Source organism: Vicugna pacos, chromosome 32 (genome assembly GCF_048564905.1).
Source record: "Vicugna pacos chromosome 32, VicPac4, whole genome shotgun sequence".
Lineage (NCBI taxonomy): Eukaryota > Metazoa > Chordata > Mammalia > Artiodactyla > Camelidae > Vicugna > Vicugna pacos.
In genome coordinates, this window is record NC_133018.1 from 23,684,539 (window position 1) to 23,708,116 (window position 23,578).

At 58.5% G+C, this 23,578-nt stretch overlaps 1 protein-coding gene and 1 long non-coding RNA gene across 7 annotated transcripts in view; one reads left to right on the forward strand and one right to left on the reverse strand.

Annotated features, from left to right (window-relative positions):
- Nucleotides 1-23,578, reverse strand: part of RIMBP2 (RIMS binding protein 2) — a 220,203-nt gene that overhangs the window by 29,703 nt on the left and 166,922 nt on the right. For all 6 annotated transcript variants that reach the window (XM_072953349.1, XM_072953352.1, XM_072953350.1 and 3 more), the window contains exons 6-10: nucleotides 18,317-18,367; nucleotides 8,814-9,015; nucleotides 5,107-5,252; nucleotides 4,268-4,344; nucleotides 2,064-2,173 (exon numbers count right to left, since the gene is read on the reverse strand). In XM_072953349.1, coding sequence (XP_072809450.1) covers nucleotides 2,064-2,173; nucleotides 4,268-4,344; nucleotides 5,107-5,252; nucleotides 8,814-9,015; nucleotides 18,317-18,367 — 586 coding nt within the window. The remainder of the gene's footprint in view (nucleotides 1-2,063; nucleotides 2,174-4,267; nucleotides 4,345-5,106; nucleotides 5,253-8,813; nucleotides 9,016-18,316; nucleotides 18,368-23,578) is intronic.
- LOC140690970 (uncharacterized) lies at nucleotides 775-2,382 on the forward strand. Its single transcript, XR_012066390.1, has 2 exons — nucleotides 775-1,767; nucleotides 2,107-2,382. It is a non-coding gene; the product is annotated as an uncharacterized lncRNA (long non-coding RNA).

Here is a 23,578-nt window from a genome sequence, read left to right on the forward strand (position 1 = left end):
CACCCCTGCTACGGCACCCCAGTACCTGCCATCTGCCACCCCCTCCATCAGTTGTCTGATTTTCCCCGCGGTGCCCAGGGCACCGTGTTCATTCAGCTGCACACGTGGACTGACTACCCCTCCCACTGGGGGCGCTGCTCTGGGAGGGCGTGGGCCTGCGTCCTGCCCACTGAACCGTCCCAGCGGGATGCCCGGCACACAGCAGATGCGCAGCAAAGGTTTGTCAGAGGACAAACAACATGTAAGCCACGTGGGTTTGGAGATGAAAAAAATGACACCTCACGACGATTTCTGAGTGAGTCATCACACGAACAGGAATTAGAAGGCCGCTTCCCCCTTGCAAAGGGAGCTCCGTGTCCACCTACATGAGACTCCCAGCGTGCGCCCACCGGGTGTGAAACAGACGAGCTTGGTCTTGGAGAACCACCCGCGGGCAGAGTGGCCCCCAAATGCCACCAGACTAGCTCTGAGGCTGCAGCACTCACAGCGGGGACCCCTCTCTGCTCCGTGAAGTGGCTTCACGTCCTGCGTTCTCCCTACCTGAGGCTCGGAAGCCTGCAACAGCAGAGCCCTGCAAACTAAGCCTGTTTCGGAGCATCAAAGGTTGCTCGGTCTGGGTCACCTCTCGGCACCAGCCAGAAATGGCAGCTCCCCCAGTTCAGCACCAGCAGCCGCAGAGAGAGGGCCTGACCGGGCGGGGCCTGGGAGGCTGGGAAGTGCAGAACAGAGGGGTCTCTCCCCGCAGACCCCGCCCCCGCCTCAGGGGACGTGTGAGGGCCCAGGAGAGGGAAGCCAACTGGAGTCAGTCCCAAATCTCCGGAACCAATGAGGATCTGATTCTGTCCCTGACCCCACCCAGGAAGGGAGTCTTGAGATGTCCACCCCTGCCTAGAGGATGCTATATAAACAGCCCTCGTCTGACACAGGGGAAGACAGGGCGGGGGTGGGGGCTGACATCTACGGAGCAAGTTCTGGGTACCAAGCCCTGCTCGCACCTCTCCCTGTCTCCTTCCTCACTTATCCTCACGGCCGCCCGAGGCGGGAACAGTTACAGGCTGCCGTGAGCCGGGGCAAGCCTCCCACGGTCCCACGGACAACGGAGCGCCGAGCTCTGCATCTGCCTTTAATCCAGCCTCTGAAAGTCTACGTGGGCACAGCGCCCGGCGCCCGTGTTCTAGGGATTTCCAGCGAGGGTTTCCCGGCAGCCGCCTGGAGCACACATTTCCACCCTGGTGTGCAAACTGGCGCGAGCAACACAAATTTATGGTAAGATTCGAGCTGCTCTGCCACCGGCCGTGGGGAAGTTTCTCGGGTTCTCTGTCTGCTGCTCACTGACAGACAGGGAGCCGGGCCGGGCAGGGCTGGGCTCCAAACGTCAGCCGAGCGGCCTGATGTCCGGCCCCCGTAAACCTCAGGACTGGAGCTGAGGCTGATTCCATCAGCTCCAAGGAAACTCTGTGAGGTCACAAAAAAAGAAACCTGCTAGTTGAGCAAGAAATTACTTTCCTCATCAGAGGGAACAGAAGGAAACCAAAACCCTGCTACCAGGGCAACAGAAAAGTTGAGGGAACCAAGGCATCCTGATTTCCGAAGCTGCTGGCAGTGCCACCTGCTCCCCCCCCCCCGTCTCCTACAAAGGGGACCAAGGCCGGGTGGGTGGAGGGGTTCACGGCTCCTGATTTCATGCTATAGGAGGTGACCATAAGGCAATGGTCGGGCCATTCGCGGGGCCAGAGCCTGACGGTCCCTGGGATCGCAGGGCGCCAGGTGAGGTCACCTAAATGGGCTCTGGTCCTACGGAAAGCAGGTCACCTGGGGGACGCTGAGGGTGCTGGACAGTGAGATGGAAGGGAGGCAGAGACCCCTTGTCTGTCAGCCTCGTGTGTCTGGTTGGAGGCTGCATGCAGGTGAATGTCTGAGGTCTACCTGGGGTTCAAAGTGGGAACCCCACTCAGCCAAACAAAAGGGGCTGCCTGTAAGTCTGGAGACAGGGTCAGAGTGGAGGCCTGGGGCGGCCGGGGTGATGGGAGCTGGCCCCCCGCCCACCACGCGGCCCCCCAGACCTTCATAGAAGCCGTCCTCGTCCATGTCCCCGTACACGTACAGGTACTTCCCCGCCGCGAGTGGCAGCTCGGCCTCTGGGTTCTCATTGGGCCCGTCAAAGGGGTTGTAACTAGAGGAAGAGACAACGCGCTCAGGTGGTGCCCGAGATGGAGCCTGAGGCCAGCCCATCCCTGGCCAAGCGCCAGGGCCCACTCTGCTGTTCCCAGGATGTTCCAGACCCGAGCGACGACTCGGTGCCAGTGAGTCATCTGCACACTGAAAATGCAGGCCCTCGATGGCTCACACACCCAGGTTTCAAATAAAAAGCTAGTTCTGAAACCACGTTGTCCGCTCAGAGTCCTCCATATCAGATGACCTTTATATGACTCCAAATTATACATTATAAATTTCCAGATCAGTCAGAAAATAAGAAAGTCATTAACCCTGGAGCATTTCAATACCTATTACTGAACAAAGATGGGAGCGTATGACATAACCTACTTGGTAGATAGCAACCTGCTCATTTTCACACTTGGCAACACGCGTGACTGTCCTTCCACCCCGTGAAACTCTCTATCGCAGCCTTTCTAAGGGACGTGTGACAGTCCACTGAACAGCTTCACACACACACTCTCCTCATCTGAGTTCTGACGCTCCTTTTGGCTAACGTAACTGGCTTTGCATCAAATATCCTTACGGACATATCTTTTCACACTCGCATGCTTTCCTCCTGAAGATAAATCCCTAGGAAGCAGATTTGTTTGGCCAAAATCACGCACGTCTTCAAGGTCTTGGCTACGCACGGCCCAAATACCCTAGTGTAACTGAATCCTGACGCTGTCCGCTGACACTAACACATGGTAACGCGAGGACACTTCAGTAAAAAACATACATCCTGGAAAGTGGATTTTGCTCTCTCTCTCTCTCTCTCCGCCAGGAGTGTCAAAGTGACCATCCTCTCCAATCCTCAAAATGTTGGAATTCACATTTTTTTGAAACCATATCCAACGTGCAAATGAAACATGCTACAGAAAGTTCTGATTTTCTAATTCAAAGGTGAATTCATTTAAAATAGCAGAAAAGGCCTCATCAAGAAAGTAAAAGTAACATCACCGATCATGAGTGATGATCGTGTAAATTAAAAAGGGTGTCACTCATCCTCCAGGCACGCGGGGGTGAGGTCGCAGCCCCCACAGTCACCCACCAAGAGTGGGCGGTTCAGGACTGGGGAGCCAGGAGGAGGCCCCTGCGCTTGGGAACAAGGCCCTGGGAGAGTTCAGGTCCACGTCTAGGCAAGAATCTCAGCGACCCCAGATTCTTCCGTCTGCCCCCACCAGCCCCGCGGGAACAAAGCCCACGGCTGTGGCGAGGGCAGCACCTGCAGCCCAGCTTCTGGCTCCTGAGACCTGGTTCCTGGCGGCAACCGCAAGGGACCTGAGAGCCGTGTGTGACCAGACGGGCCCACGCTAGCTCTCAGTGGGCATGGGCCCTCCGACGAGTGATGGGCTCGGCAGCTGTGACGGCCGCGGGACGTGGTCCGGGCGGGCGCCGGGACAGTGCCAAACAGGGGCTATGGACACGGGCACCCCTCTCTGAGAATCAGTTTGCCGCCGCTGTGGGCTGGACGGCGTCCCCAGAGAGACGTTCAGCCCCTAACTCCTGGCACTGCGGAGGTGAGCTTACTTGGAAAGGTCTTTGCAGATGTGATCAAGTTAAGATGGGGTCATACTGGAGTCAGGCGGCCCTGATCCAACGACAGGGTCCTTATACAAAATGGGGGGACACAGAGGGAGGACGGGCATTTGAGGACGGAGGCCAAGACTGCAGTGGGGTGCTACAGCTGAGGGGCGTCAAGGAGGCTGCCAGCCAGCAGAGGATGGCAGAGGCAGGAAGGACCCTCCCCGAGCCTTCAGAGAGGGCAGCCCCCTGACACTTTGATCTCTGGCTCCTGGCCTCCGGAACCAGGAGAGAGTGGACCTCTGCTGCTCTGAGCCACCCTGCCTGTGGCTGTGCTTAAAGGCAGCCCTGGGAAAGGAACGCAGTGCCTGGGCCCCTCCCGTCAGAGCAGACACGCCACCCTGCGAAGCCTGGCCGCCGCGTCCTCTCGGCACTGCGGGAGGGGTCCCGCAGCTCGTGGAGGGTCCCCGCACCCACCACCTCGCCTGCCTGAGGCCTCCCACGCTCACAGATGCCCAGAGGGTGCAAAGGAGAGCGTCCCTCTTACCTGTAGCGGGCGACACACAGGTGGACCTTCCCCGAGTATCTCTGCTTGGAGGTGCTGGAAGCCCGTTCATTATCCATCTGTCAGAGACACAGCAGATGCTCATGTCGCTGAAGCCGCAGGCTCCACACGCCATGCTAGAAACACCAGGGACCCCCTGTCATGGTCCCCAGGGCTCCTCAGCCTCAGATGGTGGAACTCCCGTGAGACGAGAACATGCATGTTGTCTTGGGCGTGACCCACAGATGGGCAGGTCCCTCCCTGCCCCCTGGAGGCCCCCCCCCGCGGGTCCCTCCCCCCCACAGGTCCCTCCCCCCCCCCGCGGGTCCCTCCCCACCCCCCGCGGGTCCCTCCCCATCCCCGCGGGTCCCTCCCCCACCCTGCGGGTCCCTCTCTGCAGGCTCCTCGGTCACACAGGGATGCTTATAAAGCACCTGTCTCCGCAGGGCCTGTGATGTCACTAGTCTGCGGAATCTAACGAATAACCCGCCTGAAAGTGCGGCAGAGCAGAAGGGCCCTTCTCAGAGGGCCGCCCTGTCTCCTGCCTCATCCCTCCGGGTCACGGGCTTGTCCTGCCACGTTCACGACACTCGCTGTGACCTGACTTCTTAGGTGCTGACCGGCTCACAGTCCTTCTGCACTAAGAGAACACCCCCCGCCCGTGCACACGGGGCCCACGTCCTGGCCCAGAGCAGGGTCAGGGAAGACAGGTGAATGGCAGAGAAGGGAAGGAGGCAGGAGAGGGAGGAAGACAAGGAGGGGCTGCAAAGAGAGTGGCAGGTGTGCTGACTTCCACGCCTGACACCCGACGCGGGCAGGCCAGGACCAGGACTAGGACTCACGTCTGATTCAAATCTGCATCTTGGGCCACCAGATCTGGACAGAAAGGTGGGCTTGACGGACAGAGGCTCCGGCTTGTCACCCGGGAGCGGGAGGGGCCGGATGTAGTCACCAATCACAGCGTGGCTTCTGATGGAACTCTCCTGACCTGGCCGGGAACATTGGAACAATTTGAAGAAAGACACAAGGGAAATAAAAAAAGCACGCTGGTTCTCTGCCTTCCCAGTGTGTCTTTCCTCCTCTTTGACATCAGCCTTTGAGTTTCGTTTTGGGACCCACCCATTTTCCACCCTTATTTCCTGTAGGCTGGTCTGACCCCACCCCTGTCCTTGGACCATCCATCTGGCCGAGTCTACTCCTGGCTCCACGATCGTCTGGTGGTAACAGTGGTGTTGCCCATGAGACAGGAGGGTCCAGTCAGAGAGAACTTAGTGGGAGTCATGGGCAGAGAGACTCCTTTTCCCCAGCTTCAACCTGAGGGGAGATGAGACTCAGTGATACTGCAGCCATATTGCCACCAGGAGGAAGAAATTTCGCCTGAGAATGGAGCCTGCTCATAAGAGGATCTGTAAGATGGAGTGGCAGGGCTAAAGCCCCTGAATCCAGCCGTACCTGAAGCTAAACCTACTGGCCCTTCATCTACTCGACATGATAAAGCAAGCCCTTTTTGCTCACACCAGTGTAGTTTGGCTGTGCTGTCACTTATGACCCAAATCGTCCTAACTTAATACACAAAGTGACCAAAGGACTTACGGCTAAAAAACACTTTGACAAGAGACTAACTAGGACCAAAGTGGCTCTCTGCTGGTCCTGTCCTCAGGGGGCTCGAGAGCCCCGTCCCAGCCACGTGGGGAGGGGACTGAGCACCCTGATCAGTGCTGGCCTGGACTGAGCAGCCTCAGGCATGTTTCCTAGGACCGGGTGTGAGACAGAGAAGCAACTGGTTTTCCACCCCGAGCTCCTGCTGCCCGTGGCCTGCAGGGCCTCCTCGCTGGCTTCGTCTAGTCTCTCGCCGTGGCTCTCACACCAGGCAGACTGTTCACTGAAGAAGATGACTTACTGAGTCCAAATCAGGAAATCCAAATACTGTGAGAAGCATTCCCGCAAAGGCTGCTTGGAAGTCACCCCCACTGCCCCTGCCCGATTAAGAGAATCGTAGGCAAGCATCGCTGTAACAGAATCGATGCTGAAACAGACAGGGGGTCCCTGCGGGAATGCCAGGTCCCAGGGAGCAGTGGCTGGGCTCTGGTCACTGCCGAGCAGGCCCAATGCCCCCAACAGTGCTTGGCGGGCAGACAGCAGGTGCAAAGGAAACATTCACTGCAGAACTGACTCCCAAAGCCTCACAGGCTGAGGACAGGGCCTGGCTGCAGAACCAGTACCGCATCTCCTTCCTCTGAGCGACGCAGGAGTGCGACCCGAGCACATGGCTCATCCGGGCCAATGGCCTGAGAGTGGAAGTGACGTGCCTTGCTTGGGGTGGAAGCCTTTTTGAGTTGGTGTCTAATCTCTTACGTTTCCCTTCCCCTGCGATGGAACATTCCAGATGGAGGCGGCTCTGTTTGCCAGCATTCCCCAGTGAAGACACGTGGAACCGATGCCCTGAGCCGGCCTGAGGCGGACGTGGAGCATCATCAAGGTAGAGGCTTGAGCTGTGTTAAGCCCCCAAGGCTTCTGCAGCTGAGCCTCGCCCGTGCTGACTAACACACTGCCCGTGACCAGCAGGGGTGACATCGCCAGTAAAGGGGAAAGAATGTAGCAGACTCCTTGTATTCACCTTCAGCAAATCCAGCTCCCTTGAGAAAAACAATCTGACGAGCATGGCCGATGTCACCTGCCTGTGTTCTGTGAGTGAGGGGGCAGCTCTGGCCCCCGTGCCCTCACGGCAGGAACATCCCACCCTTTCCTGACGCCGGCGCTTCAACAGATGTATTTTCTGGAGACTATGGCCACCAAGCCCAAATCCACGATTCTACCTGGTGCTTCAGCAAATCCCAGCTCCAATACCGAAGGAGACAGTGTGTAGGGGTGGCCCGGGGAAGGACACACCCCCATGCCTCTTTCCAGCAGCCCCTTCCTGGAGATTTTTAGGGATAATCCTGTCCCTGTGCGATGTCCGCCTTTCCTGTTGCAGACGTGACTCCACACCATCAGCCTCGTCCTCCTCAGCCTCGGGCCAACCCGGCCTCAGGCAGGAGCACATCTGCAGGGCCTTCTCCGACCTTGTGCGCTGGCCCTGCCCACACCTTCCCGAAGACGCACACAGAGAGGAGGCCGGCCCAGCAGCAAGTTCCTGCCTCGTCCTTAAGGGGCCCCTCCTGTCTGCCGTCAGAGGGTGACCCTGAGAAGGACGCTGGGGTTGCAGAGGAAGCCCTCTTGCTGGCAGCCCCTAGCGGCCCAGTGGCGCCGGCACAGCAAGGACACCGCGAGGCTGATGCCAAGCGTGCCCGGTCTTGCCCCCAGAAGCACCTTGTGGGCGAGGGAGCAGTTTTTTAAACGAGCCCGTCAGTTAGCACCATGGCTCTTCCAAGCGGCTAAACAGAAGCCTATGCAAACCAGCTGGTCCACCGGGAGCTGAGTGATTTGCTTGGCAGAGCTGTTTGGGGTTCTGTTTGGTCTGCTGTTGGTCAGTGTCCATTTTCCGCCATTGGGAATCACATCCTTTTTTTCCAGATCAATCTCGACACCGATTCACTCAGGTAAGTCACTGCTCCCCTCTCCACTGACACGTGAGCTTCCACTAGACTAACGTGTTCGCGTGCTGTTCACACAGGAGGCCCGGGGCTGCTGCCTGGAGAAGGGCCTGGGGTACCAGGCGCTCAGACCTCCTCCTTCTGTCCGGTTTTTCATAGAGCTAAGCGTTCTCTCTAACGCACGAGCAGGATGGGGAGGGGGTGGGGGGAAACATCATTTATCAAGATACACGATCATCACCTTGCTTTAATAGTGAAAAGCACCCCAATCTTCTGATGAAAACTGGGAGCAAAAGCTGCAGATTCTTTTGTGGAATTGCAAGGTGGGGCTCCAGTCCTCATCTCCCCTAAGTTTGAAAGAAAAACTGACTGTCTTCAGGTGGATAAAATCGGCCTGTGACCCGTTTAACCTTCAGCAGGGAGAAAGTGCTCCCCGACTGAGCAGGGGACTTCGCTGCCTACACCGAGGACCTCCGATAAGGTTAAGTCTAACACCTACCTCTGTGATCACTTCACCCACGACAGAGACTAAATGCCCCCCAACCACGCGGAGTTAACCCCCTGCGCCCCACTCGGCTCCCTAAACACAAACGTGATGGAAAAGTGTGCAAGTTCACCGCTGTCATTACCGCGGCCTTTGTCGGAACGGAAGCTCTCAAGTGCGCAGGCGATGTCACAGGGAGGTCACTGGAGGAGGAGGGGAGACGCTCGGAAGCACACCAGGCAGCGCCCAGCGCAGACCCAGCGCCAGACCCTCAGGGCCAGGCCCTGGCTGCCTGCGTACCACCGCTTTGAGGGCGTGTGAGGTCATGCCGGCTGACACCCGCCAGGTGCCCAGCCAGGGCCCGGCACAGCAGGCGTGCTCAAGGCCCGCTGGCCCGCCTTGTATCACCGCAAGGCCCTTGACACTGGCCGCTCCCCAGGGGCGCCTGTCACCCACGCCCCAGCTGTGCCCAGTGGTGCCTCACAGGCCAGACGGCCCTTCTCCACCACGGGAGGGAGGTCGGGGCACCCACCTTTGCTGATGGAGGGGGCCAGTCCATTCATGAGCCTTGGGAAGGCCTTGCTGGGGGACGAGGGGCCGTCCGAGGAGGCCGCAGAGCTGCCGCCCAGGTCGATCTTGCCGGCGTGCTGGCGGAACTCCTCCAGGTCCCGGGACAGCAGGCTGAACTGCTCACTCTGCGCCCGGCATTTCTCCTCCAACTCCCGCACCTTGCACTGCAGGGCACAGGCGGGGACACACGGTCAGCAGGCAGCCCTGGCTCGCGGGGACACGTGTCTGAGTGAGCGTGCGTGTGTGTGCACAAGGTGCCGCACGTGCACTGTGGACGACAGTGTGTGTGCACATGCACACCTGAAAGTGTGTTGTCTGAGTGTGTCTGCATATGTGTGTGCGTGTATGTGGCCAAGGGCTGCCTCGTGCCTCCATGCAAGAATGAACGACGACGCGTAAAACCAAGCTTTCTGTGCAGCCTGGCTCCCAGGGCAAACGTGGGCGAGCGCAGGTGCCAGGACACCCTGCAGACACTCGGCCCAGCCAACTGCAGCTTGCTCTGGGCTCCGTGTGCAGCCCAGGCTCTGTGTGATGGGCACGCCTCACCGCAGCTGCTGGAGATCTGGAGTATGGGGCGGTGACACAGCCCGGCCGCGGGGGATGGCTCCGTGGCTAGCCCACGGATGCAGCCATCTTGTGGAGGCCCCTGCCTCTAGTCCTGCAGAACCCCGAAGCGCATGGCTTCAGCAGTAAAGGGAAGGTCTACCTGCTGGACTGGGTTAGCAACATCGCTGCCATCTGCAGATGCCGGAGGCGTCTCGGGAGCACTAGGGAGGCTGGAGTGTCCCTGGGCACACGTCCTGGAAGGCAGCCCCGGGCAGCTCCCCCACCCCCGCTCTGCCTGGTCCTGCCCCGGCTGGTTCTCAGCTGGGCGGGTGTCATCCAGCCCCTCTTCCTTCCCGGGGAACCAGAGTCTACACTCCTGCGCTTCCACTCCTGGTGCAGAAACACGAGCTCCCCGCACTGGCCCACAGGTGTGCGCCCACCCAAGGAGGGGCACGTGGAGAGCCCCCTCTGCCTCCCCTGCTGTGTTCTGTTCTGGGCACTCACCACCCTACACTCTAGAGCTCCCTGATCCTTCCTCGTCTGTCTCCACGACTAGACCGTCAGCTTCAAGCCTGTGCCTCTGGCTCCCCGGGACGCCCTCAGGGCTCTGCACAGAACCCGCCCACCGCGGGTGCTCGACGGGTGCTTGCTGAAGCCGTGGCGAGGAGAGCCCGGGTCTGCAGGTGTCACGCTCCTCACAGCAGGGGCTGCTCCATCTGCGTCGGGCCTGGCCGGCCTCCGTTCCTTGCTGGATGGCAGGTGGGATGTCCCTGCTACCGTGCCAGCTCCACGAGGGCACAAGTCTGGTCTGCTGCACTCCAGCACCTGGACCGGAGGTGGGTACCCAGTCGGGCTGAGTGACGTCTGGTTTCAAGTGGTGTGCACACAGGCATGGAGGCCGGTGCTAGCCGGACCCTTGGCTTGGCTGGGGGGCTCGCGACACACCCCCACCCCTGCACCAGCCACTCCTTTTCTCCACGTCCTCCACGGGCATGAAGACTTTCAGCTCCTTAGTCCAGAATGAAGTACTATTCATGTCTGAGATCACAGAATCCTAAAAATAGACCTAATCAATCCCAAACTTGTAATTAATTTCTTGGATTCATTAAAAACAAAAAATCAGCAGGATTCTTCTGAAAGGCTGACCGAGCCTGGCTGGGATCGCTGCTCCCTCCGAGGAAGGCACAGCAGTGACACCGGGCGCCCCTGCATGCAGGTGGGGACACAGAGAGGAGGTCAGACCCGCCTCCCGCCTGGGCCCCCCGTGGAGATGCAGCGCCCGCCCAGGAGCAGGATGGTGACCTCAGATGCCGCACGGCCAAGGGCTCTGGCTACCCCGTGCTCAGCCCTGAAGACCAGACCCTTGCTCCAGGTGTGAGTGACTGGCCTTGGAGGGCAGGCAGCGCCCTCAGGTGGGGAACAGCCGCCAGCCACCCAGCCTTGGGCAAGGAGGGCTTGGAAGTGCGGACAGCAGCTGAGGTGTCAGGAGCCCACACGGAGACGGGGCGTCTGAGGCCCGTCTGAACAGGGGCTCCCGGCTGCAGCTGTTGACCTGATCTGCTGCTGGGGGTTCGGGGGTGGAGGCGAGTGGAGCACAGGGTGGGGAGAGGGCAGACCGTGCGCTCCCAGCAGGCCCTGCGGGACCCAGACGAAACCAGGGAGAGGCCAGGGCTCACGTGGAGGTGGCGGACCACTGCGTGCTTCAGCTGCTGCGTTAACTCCGTCTCCTGGGTACCGCTGCCGGTGGGGCCCAGGGCCCGAGCTCCCTGAGGGCCGCCTTCCAGGGAGCATTTCCTTCACCGCCGCTTCCCCAGCAGCCGGCTCTGACGTGAGAGACGAGGGGAGGGTCCTGGGGGCAGGAGCAGCAGAGCCGACGCCCAACCATCGTGTCCACCACACGTCCGTGGAGTCGGTGGGGGATGCCCGTCCTGGGGGACCAGGTGACCCAGGCTGTGTGTTCTGTCCACGAGGGCATCTGCGTCTCAGTATTGGCCCACTGTGGGCAAAACCGCCAGTTTTCCCTGAGAAGCAGCGAATCTTCATTTCGATGGAAAATCCCTCAACTGTCAGACACTGGAGGGTATTCTGAAGGCTTACGAACAGCCTGGCCAGACAAGGCTCAGGCAGAGATGGCCCTGGCCTGGGGGTCACCACTTTGTGATCCCACCTCACATGGAATGTGCTAGCAGTCCCAGCACTGCGTGGCCCTGAGGGTGGCCTCTGGCTGTCCCCACCCAAGGCCCAGACACACAGGGTGGCTCTGGGGTCTCTAATTTGCAGCCCTTCTGCATGGAGACAGAAAGGCATGGAGAGCATGCGTCCCAGGGGCGAGAACTTCCGCTCTAGAGCAGTCAGCGCTGGAACTGAGAATTCCACCCCAGGGGCGGGCCACGCAGATACCAGGAAGGCTGGGCTCCAGAGGCAGCTGCTCCAAAGACATCCACTACCTGTCTCTCCATCCACGCCCCATGCACGCCTGTTGAGTATGGTCGATATCAGGGGAAAAAACTGGTAAATGATGAGCTTTTTCCAAGGTGTAACAGATGGAAGAAACGGGCATCCACTGGTGAAATTAAAGGAATTCAAAATATGGGAGATCCCAGCACGGTCCCCCCCCAGAATGAAGAGTGCGTAACTAGCGTATCTGGGGATGGCACCCAAGGCTGGGCTCAAAACGGTCCCGTGACCAGACGCTGATTCAAAGGATGTCTGATTGCCTGAGGCCACCAGAACAGGGCCTCGTGTCAGCTTCATGGGAGCTGGTGGTGGAAGCTTCTGAGAAGGCAGAGGGGAGGGACATCACTGAGCAGCAGAACACGCGCACGTGCACCCCTCCGTGCGTCTGAACACGTGTGACAGTGTGGTCTGAGACTCGCTGTCACTAGGACCTGGGGGCGAAGCTGCAGGGCTAAGCCCCTCCCATCTCGCGTGTCTACCCCAGAAACTCTGAGAGTCCTGCAGGCTCACGCCTCGCTGCTCACGTCTCTCTCCTCGATTCCTGTTTTGTTTCTCTTCTGGGTCTCCCAGGACATGGCTTCAAGGCAGCAGGACGCCAGCTCCCCAAAGCCCGGCAGCTCCCAGACGCCTGCTCTCACTCGTTCCAGGGGAAAAGGTCCGAGAAGCCAGCAGATGCGATGCCAGCAGCCCATTAAACCCAAAAAGCTCCCCACAGGTCAGGGCTTCCTCTGGAAGCTTCGCCAGGCTCCCCTGCTGCTTCCCTCTCCTGGGAAAGAGGCAGGTCCTCCCTCCAGAGCCTCCGGGGACAGGCTCCCCTGGCCTGGCTGCAGCGGGCGCGGCTCGCTGGGGCTTGGTGCCCCCACGGCCCCTGAGCCACCAGCAGAAAGCACTCCTGCAAATGCTGGGAAGGAAAACAGCGCCTGGCCGCCTGCCCTGGGGGCTCACCTGGACGTCAGCGTTTACCTGAGGCCCCGGGCGCGCACCTGCACGGCAGCGTTTACTTTAGCACTCAGAGCACCACGCCCGCTGGGGTTCACCTGGCCACTGGCCTGTCCCCATCGCTGTGTCCCCAGCCCCGCTCCTCCCAACCCAGAGATCTGCCACCTGCAGCCTCAGGAGCGGAGGGCTGCTGCATCCTGGCCGCAGTGGGAACAGATGGCACAGTCATCAGGCAAGTAAACTATAATTGGAATAAACAGCGGAGACTTGCAAATTTGGATGCGAGTATTTATGAAGAGGAAGGTGAGCACAGCCAGACGCGCCTGCCAGCACTCTCTCAGGTTCCTCCGCTCCGTGTTTTCTCATCTGACTTCCGGGCGTCGTAAAGAGACGAATGAGGGCGCTGTCCCCGTCTCCCATGTCCAAACCGGGACCGTTTGGAGAGTAAGGGGGTGCTGTCAACACTCAGGCTGGAACGGCAAACCAGGGGCAGACTGGGTCGCCCTGCGGAGCCACGTGGGAGCAAGCCGTTCTGCGCGGTGTCTCTGTGCAAGCGAGCTCCGTGATGCCAGCTACCACTCACTGAATACCTGCTGTGCGCCGGCCCCACCGGAGGGCTTCCCACACGACTGCTGATGCTCAGAGGGACTCCACGGGGTGACCCTTGTATGCGTGAGGAAGGGAAGGCCAGATGGACTGAACGCCAAGATCACACACCCAGGAAGTGGCAGGGCGGGCCCGGGCCTCTGCGACTCCAGGTTCTGGTCAGGGTCCTGGTCCCATGCCCACCGCTCACTCACTCGGGGGACCCGGAGGCAAGGCACGTCAGCTCAGTGGGCCTCAGTCTCTTCATCTGTGAAGTGGGGGAGAAGCCTGCCCTCCAGAACGACGGCCAGTTGTAAGCCCAGGCTCTGGAGGCATGGGAGGGGCTCTGTAAACAGACGCTAAGGCCCTCGGGCCTCCGTGGGCAGAGGCCTGGCCCAGTGCTGCAAGGGGCCGTGGACTGGCAACCCAGCCCCCAGCGGGGTGCAGAGGACCGCAGGCTGGCAGTGCGCCTGGGCCTGGGGCAGTGCGCTGGGACTCCCTGCCTCTTCCCAGCAGCGGGAGCGCTGAGGGCTGCTCAGCACTCGTCCCCAGTGAGCCCCAGCAAGAAACGCCTTCCGCCGGCCTTTGACACTCACCCCGCACCAGCTCACGCCCACAACTGTAACAGACACAGGAAAACCCATGAATTCACCCAAGCAGGCTCTGAGTTGCAGGATCTTGACAAGGAACTGCTCTGAACTCTAGAACAACGCAATCTTGATACAAAGTAAGGACCAAGGGCAGACCCCGGCGAAGGTGGCTCCTTAATTCACGTTTTGCTTCCTGTAATGTGCACAGATTCAGCACCGTGAAAACACAAGTGTCCTAAACGTTTGCTCTGGTTCACACGATTAATGCGTTTACCAAACCGTCCAACTCAAGCACAGTGAATTCAACACCGGTGGCTCTGGTTACCGCGGGTCTCCTTGCTCTGCAGACACGCATTTGACACGGAGGCACCCTGCACACAGACGGACACCACTCACTGGTGGCACGTCAGAACCCCTTGCTGTTCCCTGACTGCAGCTTCTGCCCTTGGGGCGCCAGCCAGGGTGGGAAGGGGAGGCACGGGGGAGATGAAGCTGGAGTCAAGAGTCTCAACCTGGCTGATACAGCAACCCAGTATCACAGCTGTGCGGCCCGCGCCTCCCAGCCTCCCTTGCAGCGAAGTCGGGCCGTGCCACTAGCTCTGGCCAGTAGCCCATAAACAAGGGTGACACTTGTTTCTGTAGCTGAGACACAGGAGAAGGGACAGGAGCTCTCTCTGCCACCGTGACCGGGAAGCCATGTGCTCTAGACGGTACAACCTCAAGATTCAGGGAGACTGGATCCCTCAGTCACCACGTGTTACCCATGGACCTTCTGCCCTCAGGGCCCAGCTCTGCTCTCGGAGCTGCGTGTCCGTGGTGAGCGGCTCGGCCTCTCTGTGTCCTGGTTGTCTGGTCAGTGAAATGAGAGTGATGATAACCCCCCTGGGTGGTTTGGAAGGCATCACGCTCCATCACACCTGTCACTTGTGCCCACCGTCTCTGCTCCTGCTGCACCACCAGCAAAGAGAGGGCAGGCCACCCGGCCAGCGCTTCCCAGGCCAGCTGCTGCGGGAGTCGGTGCCCCATCCAGCCTCCGGGACTGCTCTGCTGGCAGGAAAGCGGAGCCCCCGCCGTTGCAGGGAGGTCGGGACTCCCAGGCCAAGGGAAGCTGCAGTGTGGTGGTCGAGGGTTTGGGGCCAGATTCTGCGCCTGACCCCGCCTCAGCTTCCCCGGGTGTCACCCAGGCCGAGCGAGACCACATGTTCCTCATCTCCCGGACGTCTCGGAGGGGCGCCCTGCGCATGGTGCCGGCAGGGAGTCTTCGGTGAGCGCCGCTGTCCACACTGTAGCTGGTGCTGCACAACCCCGCACACGCTGAGCCGACTCCTTCATAAAGCGCCAAGAGCTAGGCACCTGCCAGGCTCTGGGACAGCATGCGCTCTGAGGCTCTCAGGTTTGCAAACAGAGCTCTCCGTCCTGATTCTGGAAAGTTCCATCTTCAGCTGCCTCCTAACTTCTGTCTTGGTGAAGTCCCCAGGCGAGCCCAGATCAGTCCTCGGGAGTCCTGACACCTCCCCTCCCCTCAGCCCCAAACACCCCAGCCACTCACTCATCAGGAAACGGGACTGAGAAACGTCCGCAGAACGAGATTCATGCATGTGGGTGTTTTGGGGGGTTTTTACTGAACACGTCTCCTGAGGTCGACCTTATCTGTCACTCTCTGTTATCTCTGGCTGCGCCAGGAAGTGGGCTGTGCTGCCTCGCAGACTATCTGACCTAAGGGGGTCACCAGCCCGCCGTGTGGGGCGCACCACAGCCTCCCAGAAAATGAACTTCCTAATGGAAACACCACTGCCCGCTACAGACAGCGCGAGCGGCCAGCAGGCAGGGCCTCCCCCTGCCGGCTTTCAGTTAACACTCCTGTGAAGGCGAGCGGGCGGGAGGTCCCGGTACGAAGGGGCTGGACCACGGTCGGCCAGCACTCCCCAGGGCCTCGTTCCTTCAGACGCTTCTTTCCTTAACCAGCCTAGCAGACTCCCTAAACGACAGCTGCTGCGTCAGACTGCCCGGAGGGCTGTTAAAGCGCAGGCCTCTGTCCCCAGCCCCAGGCTCCCGATTCCGCAGGCCCAGGGCTCATCCTGAGGAGTTGCATTCGGAGCAAGCTCCCCAGTGATGCCAACACTGCAGGTCCAGGAACCCCGCTTTGAGAACCACCCATCTAGCAATGAGGAAAGCTGTCGGGTTTTCTGCAAACTCACAGCCAAACTCAGAGTTTTGGAAGAGGCTCAAAACCCTGTTTGGAGGGACAGCCCAGTTTCCCTTCCTCCCCAGGCGCTGCCCGCTGGAGGAGGCAGGAGGGGCTCACTGGCCCGCTGGAGCCACACGGGGCGGGAATGCGGGACGTTCAGGTGCAAGGTTTGCATTCCGATGACCAAGCCCCTGGAATCTGGGCTCGCAAGCACGTGGCTGGCCCCACGGTGGGCAGAACCGTGCTAACGATCTCTCCTCCCCGTGGTCATCGGAAGTCACAGACACTCTTCCAGCCTGAAAGTTACAGCCTTGGCAGAAAACGGAAGCCGGCTGCGCTGCGCTGGGCCTGCTCATCCCTTCAGAGGACAGACCGTCGGGCCCCAAGGCCTAGATTGAAGCATCTCCCTGGGGCGGAGCTCCCACAAGCAGCTTGGCTCCCCTGGCCCTCGTCCCCCACAACGGCATCGGGAAGCTGCCATTTGCTCAGAACCTCGCTGAGCTGCCCATTTTCGGGAGAAGAGCGGGTCCGAGCAGGCCCAGGGGCGCGCCGCTGGTCCAAGCACGGAGAAAGCACCACCGAGCACACGGGGGGGGGGGGGGAGACGTCCGTCCCGGAAGTACCTGCATGCTGTCCAGCGTGTTCTGGGTGCGAGCAAAGCAAGACGCAGGGACAGGAAGGTGTTGGGGACAGAAGAAGACAGAGTCTCAGCACATCTGCACCACCTTCTCTGCTCTTCAACCCAAAGCACGTTTTGCCTGTCCCCACGTGTCAGGGCATGCCCGGCCACCCAGCACCGGGTGACGCCACTTCAGCGGGACCGTCACGGAGCGGCAGCTCAGAAAGTGGATTAAAACAACACAGCGGAGCAAACCAATGGGATTCGGGCAAGGAGTAAAAAGAAACTGCGCTTCCAGCCACGAGACTATGCAAATCAAAGTGCAGTGGGTGAGTCAGGCCAGGGAGGCCGTGATTTTTCAGGGAGATGGATGGGCCCCGCGAGCTCTGCTTCCACTCCCCCAGGTTATATATTTTCCCACCTGCTATTTCTCACTCTCAGCCCTCCATGTATTCATTAGCTAATGGAAGCTTTCAAAAAAATCAATTCTAATACAGATGATGGTAATGATGAAACCTTTTCCTGCGGGAGGAACAGATTTTAAAAGGCAATATACGAGATGCGTATATTTTGTTTTAAGTGGTCGTGTTCCCCTGGGGACGAGGGACAAGGTCATCTTAAATAGGACAAGTGCTTCCCGTATCTGCAGAAGGCAGGACCAGGGGAAAGGCCCTTCTGGCCTTTCTTGATGGAGTGGGACTAGGGGAGGCGGCCCCACAGGGGTGCCCCCACGCTGTGCAGCCTCCCCCGCTGCTGTGTCTGTAGCAAGGGGTCAGTAACCGGGTGACCTTGATCTTCAGCGGATACACTCTTAATGCACACTTACTATGCATAAGGAATTGAACGGCCAAGGCCCCCCCAGGTGATTCCGTGAGTTCCCCTGGCTCCTGAGGAGGCTGGCATCCGGCCACCAGCTGGGACAGAAGAGGGGCCATCCTGCCACGCCACCCACACCGCTGGGACTTGACACCGCTTCCCTGACAAACCCCTGCCATCAGGGCCAGTGAGAAAGGCCTCTGGGTGGCTAGGGAGGGTCATTCACACCGTGCTTGTGGGGACAACGCCCGTGGCAGCACCTCGCATGGCGTTCACTGCTGTGATTCCCTCGGTCACCCTCCCTCTGATCCTGCAAACGCCTCCCCGGGTACCAGGTGCTTCGTCAGGACAAGTACTCCCCTCAGATTCGCCCGTCCTCCCTCCCTCCAGGAGGAAGTCATCCCTGCGAGTGAGAGGGCTCACCCTCCCTGCTTTCCATCCAAGAGGAGTCAGCCGAGGACCCCATCTGAGACTCGCAGCTCTGAGCTGGCTGTGTGGCCACGGGAAAACGGCTTAACCCCTCTGTGCCCGGCTTTCAGGCACGTAACATGGGAATCATCATGGCACCTACACACACAAGGCTGCTTGTGCTGACACGGGACGATGGGAGGACAGCACTGGTAACCGGTACCCGGTGCGCAATCGGTAAAGGTGAGCGATTTCTTCTACGAGGCATTGACGTGAGCCCCCGCCTCTCCCATCCCCAAAAAGAAAGGTTCGCTTACCTCTAGCAGCTGCACTGCGCCTTCATGCTCTTTCTTAGCTTCAACCTGAGCCTTTTTTTAACGATAAAAAGACAAGAGTGAACATTTAAAGGCGGGGAAAAGAGAAGGAAATCAGAGATTAGTACCTGAATTATCAGGGAGTGTGGGTCGCTGGTTCACAGTACTCTAGAAAGCCTCTAAACTGTAAGGCTCTAAATCAGATCTCGTTTTTTTCTCCCTTGGGGCAAGACAGAACGGATTTGGGTTGGGTTTGACACTCTTAGTGAAAACTGGAAGTTTTTCCTCCAGTCCGGCAAAGAGCGATCGACTGGTGCAGGAGGCTGGGAGGCCCTGAGGCCGTTCTTGAGAAGGGGCCACATCACACACACAAGGTGGCTGAACTCAGAACAGCCAGATAACGCTTCCCGAAGCCTCAGGCTGCCATCATCTTCTCAAATGTCCTTGACTGCTTGGGAAAAAGCAGTCACTCAAACTTGACCCCTGGATAACTGAAGGTCTGCTGAGATAGCCCAGGCCCTGAGGAGAGGCCGTCCCAGGGGTCCTGAGTGTCTGCCAGGCTCTCAGAGGCTCAGATGTAGTGGAGGTGGGGGGGATGCATTCTTCAAGTTACCTGACACAAAGCCATCTGCTCCACAGAATAAGAAACTATGAGTTTCATGGAAGAAATTTCGCAGGACAGCTGCTGCCTGGGCCAAATGGTGAGGTCACACAAAACTGAGATGCAGCATAAATACTTCTTGTCGTCACAGACCCTGAAGTTCTATCACTCTGATGACAGTAAATATCTGGAAATGTGTCCCAGGAAGAGACCCTGACTGCTGGGGATCCACTAAGTGCATGAGAATGGTTCTAGGCTCTCAGTGATTGGTTAACAGCTGAGTGCACAGTCCAGTCAGAACAAAAAGACTTTGTCTGGGAATTCGGGAGGAAGGGAGCGCCTTGTCTCTGAGACTTGAGTCTGAGCGGAGGGGAGTCTGGAGCAGCTGCAGCCATCTTGCCACCAAGAGGGGCAAGCCTAGGGCAGCCAGGGCCTCTGCGTGGAAACTGGAAGCGAAGCCAAGGCAGAGGAGAGCAGAGGCAGGAGAGCAGTGGAGGTCGGATGGGATTTAGGAGGTGCTAGATTCAACTCCATCTGACCAAACTAATTAGACCACCTGGTCTGGGCCCTGGATCCAGCCATATTTGAAGCCAGATTTTCAGCTGAATGTGCAACTAAAATTCTCTTTTTGTGTTTTTTTGGTCACTTAAAACCAAGAGTCCTAATGAGCACAACCATCAACTGCTGAAGACGCAACACCCCCCATTGTAAAGCTGGAGACACCGAAGTTCGCTGAGAGCGGAGGGCGTCAGAAGACAGAGGAGAAGGCCCGCAGCGCGTCGCCGTGCCGATGCGTCCTGTCCGCCTGGGCTCCCTGGCCTCACAAACACGCCCCGGGAAGCTAAAAAACACTCAGTGTTAACGAGGATGTTCTCCTGATGCTGCAGGGCAGCTGCCTCTCAAAACACCGACCTCCAATAAAGAGTCCGTGCATTAAACTGAGATTTGCATGGAAAACTCTCATTTCCGGAGGAACGTTTTCTCCAGGTGCCTGGAGAACAATCAGGAGCGAAATTAACATCCTAAGTAAACCAGTGAGAGCTGTCTTAGCAGCTTCCACATCTCACATGCAAACGTCCATGTGTCGGACGGAAGAAAGGAAGAGCTTGGCTTCCTCGGCACAGACGCAAAGTGAAAAGCAGCCTGAGTTTGCCATAGAGTTCATTCATATGCATTTCATTCGCACGTATTTCCAATGAGGCTTTCAAGAGCTGGGACATGAATAGAACCCGGCAAATTAATTAGCCCATTCTTGAATTCAGCTCAGTCTTCAAATGCTCGAAATCATTCCTTTCAAAGCAAAACCCACAGGAGCTACAATAAATCACAAAATGGGGGGGGGGGGCGGCAAAGAGCCAGAGAACACACAGGGATTATATAAATAACCCTGCGACTGAGCCGCTCAAGTCAAAGATAGTTCTCCACTGGCAGCGTGAAGAACCACCAAGAACTCCACTGTGGGCTGTGGTAACACGGCCAGGCTGGCCGTGACAAGCTGGGATCTGGCTCCGCGTGAAAAGTCAGGAGCTCGTTTTTGCTGGCTACTTGCAAGCTGGGCCATCTGGGCACTCGGGATAGCTGGTTAAAATTAACAGTTCAAATTGGCAGCCCCGAATTCTCGCAGAATCTAAGCAACAGCTCTTGCGAGGCTCATTTTGGGAGCCGCTGCCAATGCGTGGGGAAGCTGAGACCTTCACTTAGACACGGTTTCCTACAGTGAAACTTGAGAGGGACCGCGACTCCTGCCGTCAGAAGGAGGAGCCTGTCCCCCAGGGGCTGGAGGCCCAGGGGGCCGACATGGCAGCAAACACACTGTTTGCGTGGGTCAGCGCCGTGCAGAGGGGGCAGTCGATTCCCTGTTGCCTGCGCTCTGGACATTCAGCTCAGGCAGACCGGGCACTTCACAATGAGCCACCCAAGCACCTTGGTGACGGGGTTGGGACAATGGGCGCTGGTTCGAATGGAGTAGAGCAACAGTCATTCGTGGGTGCTGTTAATATCAGCTTTGCAGAAAAGTGAGCGAGATTCACGGAGCTGGACTGAGCACTGTGTGCAGATTCTCACACCAGGGTCCCTGAGGTCCACAGAGCTGAGGGAGCCGTGAACGTGGGCCAGGACTCCAGGAGTGCGTCACAGGAGCAACCGAGACACTGAATGAACCAGAGCGCCAGCCCGTGATCTCCCTGCCATCCACGCACGACAGCTAAACCCAACACCCCCAAGGGGAGCACTTCAAACGGAGGCAAAGCATTTTTATGAACTGCAGGGTGAGTCCAAATTCTCTCAGCATCGCATGTGTCAGGAATGCCCTTAAAACTGGGAGCAGTCGTTCCCCAACTGGGAGAGGAATTTTAAACACCAGTGACGTCGGTCAGGTCTGCAGGTGAACTTTAAATATGGGAAAACCCTTCTGCTCGTACATCTGGGTTATTACAGCTGCTACTTGTAGTAAGTCAAGGACGCCCTCTGCACAGGACGCTGGGAAGGGGAAGCAACCAGCGCCGCTGGACCCCGGTCACCATTTACCCAGGGAGACATCAGGGTTCTGGAGCCCAGCCCCTAGGGGCCCAGAAGTACGCTCTCTAACCCCAGGCCCCGCATCTGTAGGGGACCCGCACCCCACAGGCTACAGCGGGGGCGGACTGACACCGCCACTCACGCTTACGGAGGGCCGCCCAGGACTTCTCGTCAGTTACCTCGGTAACGGTCCGCAACCACGCACTGCCTCAGCTGGTGGGATCTTACTGGCTCTCCCCGTTCATTCATTCATTCAGAGTTCCTGAGCATCCTGATAATGTGATGACCATGAACTACCTCCACTGATGCAACCTTACTAAATCTCCCATTCATTCACACAAGAGCATCTCCGTTTATACATTCACTCATTGATTCACTCACTCATTCAAAGTTCCTGAGAATCTCTGCAGTACTACATGACCATGAACTACATCCACTGATGGACTCTTCCTGGATCGCTCATTCATTCATTCATTCAACGTTCCCGAGCATCACCTGCTGAGCAACTGCTGCGTGTCAGGCTGTGCTCTAGGAGTGCAGACACTCCACTCTGGAGGCAGATGACAGGCAGACAGGTAAATCAATGGGGTGAGGTGGCAGAGCAGAGAGCGCCGGGACAAGGGGTGGAGTCCATTCAGGCAGGGAGGCTGTGGGGAGACATTAATGACAAAAACAAGCCAGTTCTGCCACTATCTGGGGACCAGCCATTGTGGGCGAAGACCTGAGAAGGGGGCGGTCTGGGGGTGGAGAGGAGGCCAGGGCTGAGGGCAGGCAGGGCGACAGGAGAGGAGGAGGCAGAGGCAGGCAGGGGTTACAGAAGGTGACACGTGCATCTGAGGCCCTGGGCCCAGAGCCTGCCACACGAGGAACAGTCACGGTGTAGCTTGTCACTACTGTCACTGTCACAGCCCAGGCTCAGTCTTGCTCGCCGCTGCTGGGCTGTCAGCCCTTGGAACACTGCTGACACGCGACCCTCAAGAACTGTTTGCTGAATGAATGCGTGAACGTGAGGCGTCTCGGCTGCGCGCTTGGCTCCCTGGTCTCTGTGAAGCAGGTGTCCCACGGAGAAGTCCTCACGGGTGGGACTCATTCTACTTGGACTTCTGCGTTCCTGAGCTGTGCCTCCACCGAGCCACCAGAGAGGAGGACAGGTGGAAGGCCTTATCTCCCTCGATTCTCATTAGAATTGCCTCGGGCAGCTGAGCACCCACCCATCTCTAATTCAACACGTGCTTTCACTTGCCTCTCCCAACCACCACACTGGAAAGAGGGACAAGCCAGAGCGTCCCAGGACGGAGAGGCACCCAGGGGAAGATACTGGGTTCCACGTCCCTAACATCTGCTGGCTGAGTGCCCAGACCTCCCGTAGGGTGGCCAGGTTTGGAGCGGAGGCTACAACCACAAAGGCACCTCCAAGTACTGGAAAACGTGGCAAAAATCCACCTACATCTCAGGGGAAAATATACCCCTGGCTTCCCTACACACAAGCTGTACGTCACGAAAAGGAGTATTGGGGGTCCAGGAAGCAGAGGCTCCTGGTGTAAAAGGAAGTCAGGAATTCCCAGGGTGGTGAACGGAATCTCCAGGCCCAGCTCCACTTCGCCCTTACGAGCATCCAGCCCGGACTCCAGGCACGAGGATCCAGGACAATGGAATTAACGCCTCCCTTGGAGAGTATGGGCATCCTGGGAGGGGTTTACAGCTTTGGCAGAAAGTCTGGGAAGAAGGAGGTGACGGGTGCACAGAGAACAGACCAAACACACAGAAAGAGGCAGTCACCTCCGGGGAAAAAGAGGCTGCACAAACAGAGAGCCAGGCATGACACGTGATGAGCGGGCCTGCGGAGGCTGGACCGGAATTCAACTTGGGACATCATGCTTCAGATCATCCCAGCGGGATGTCTCAGGGAAGGCTGGATAGAAGAAGTAGGGTTCAGAGGCAGACTCTGACTTGGAGATCTAAGTCTGGGAGCCGGCGCCCAGGTGGTACCTATACCCAAGGGACCAGAGACCACAGAGGGGACGGGTGCAGATCAAGAAGAGGTGTGGTTTGTGGACGAGCCTTGGGGAGCACCTAGGATGTTAAGGGGGCACGGTGGTGGAAGGAGGAAAACTGAGAGGGTGCGGTCCTGGAAGCCTGGAGGATGG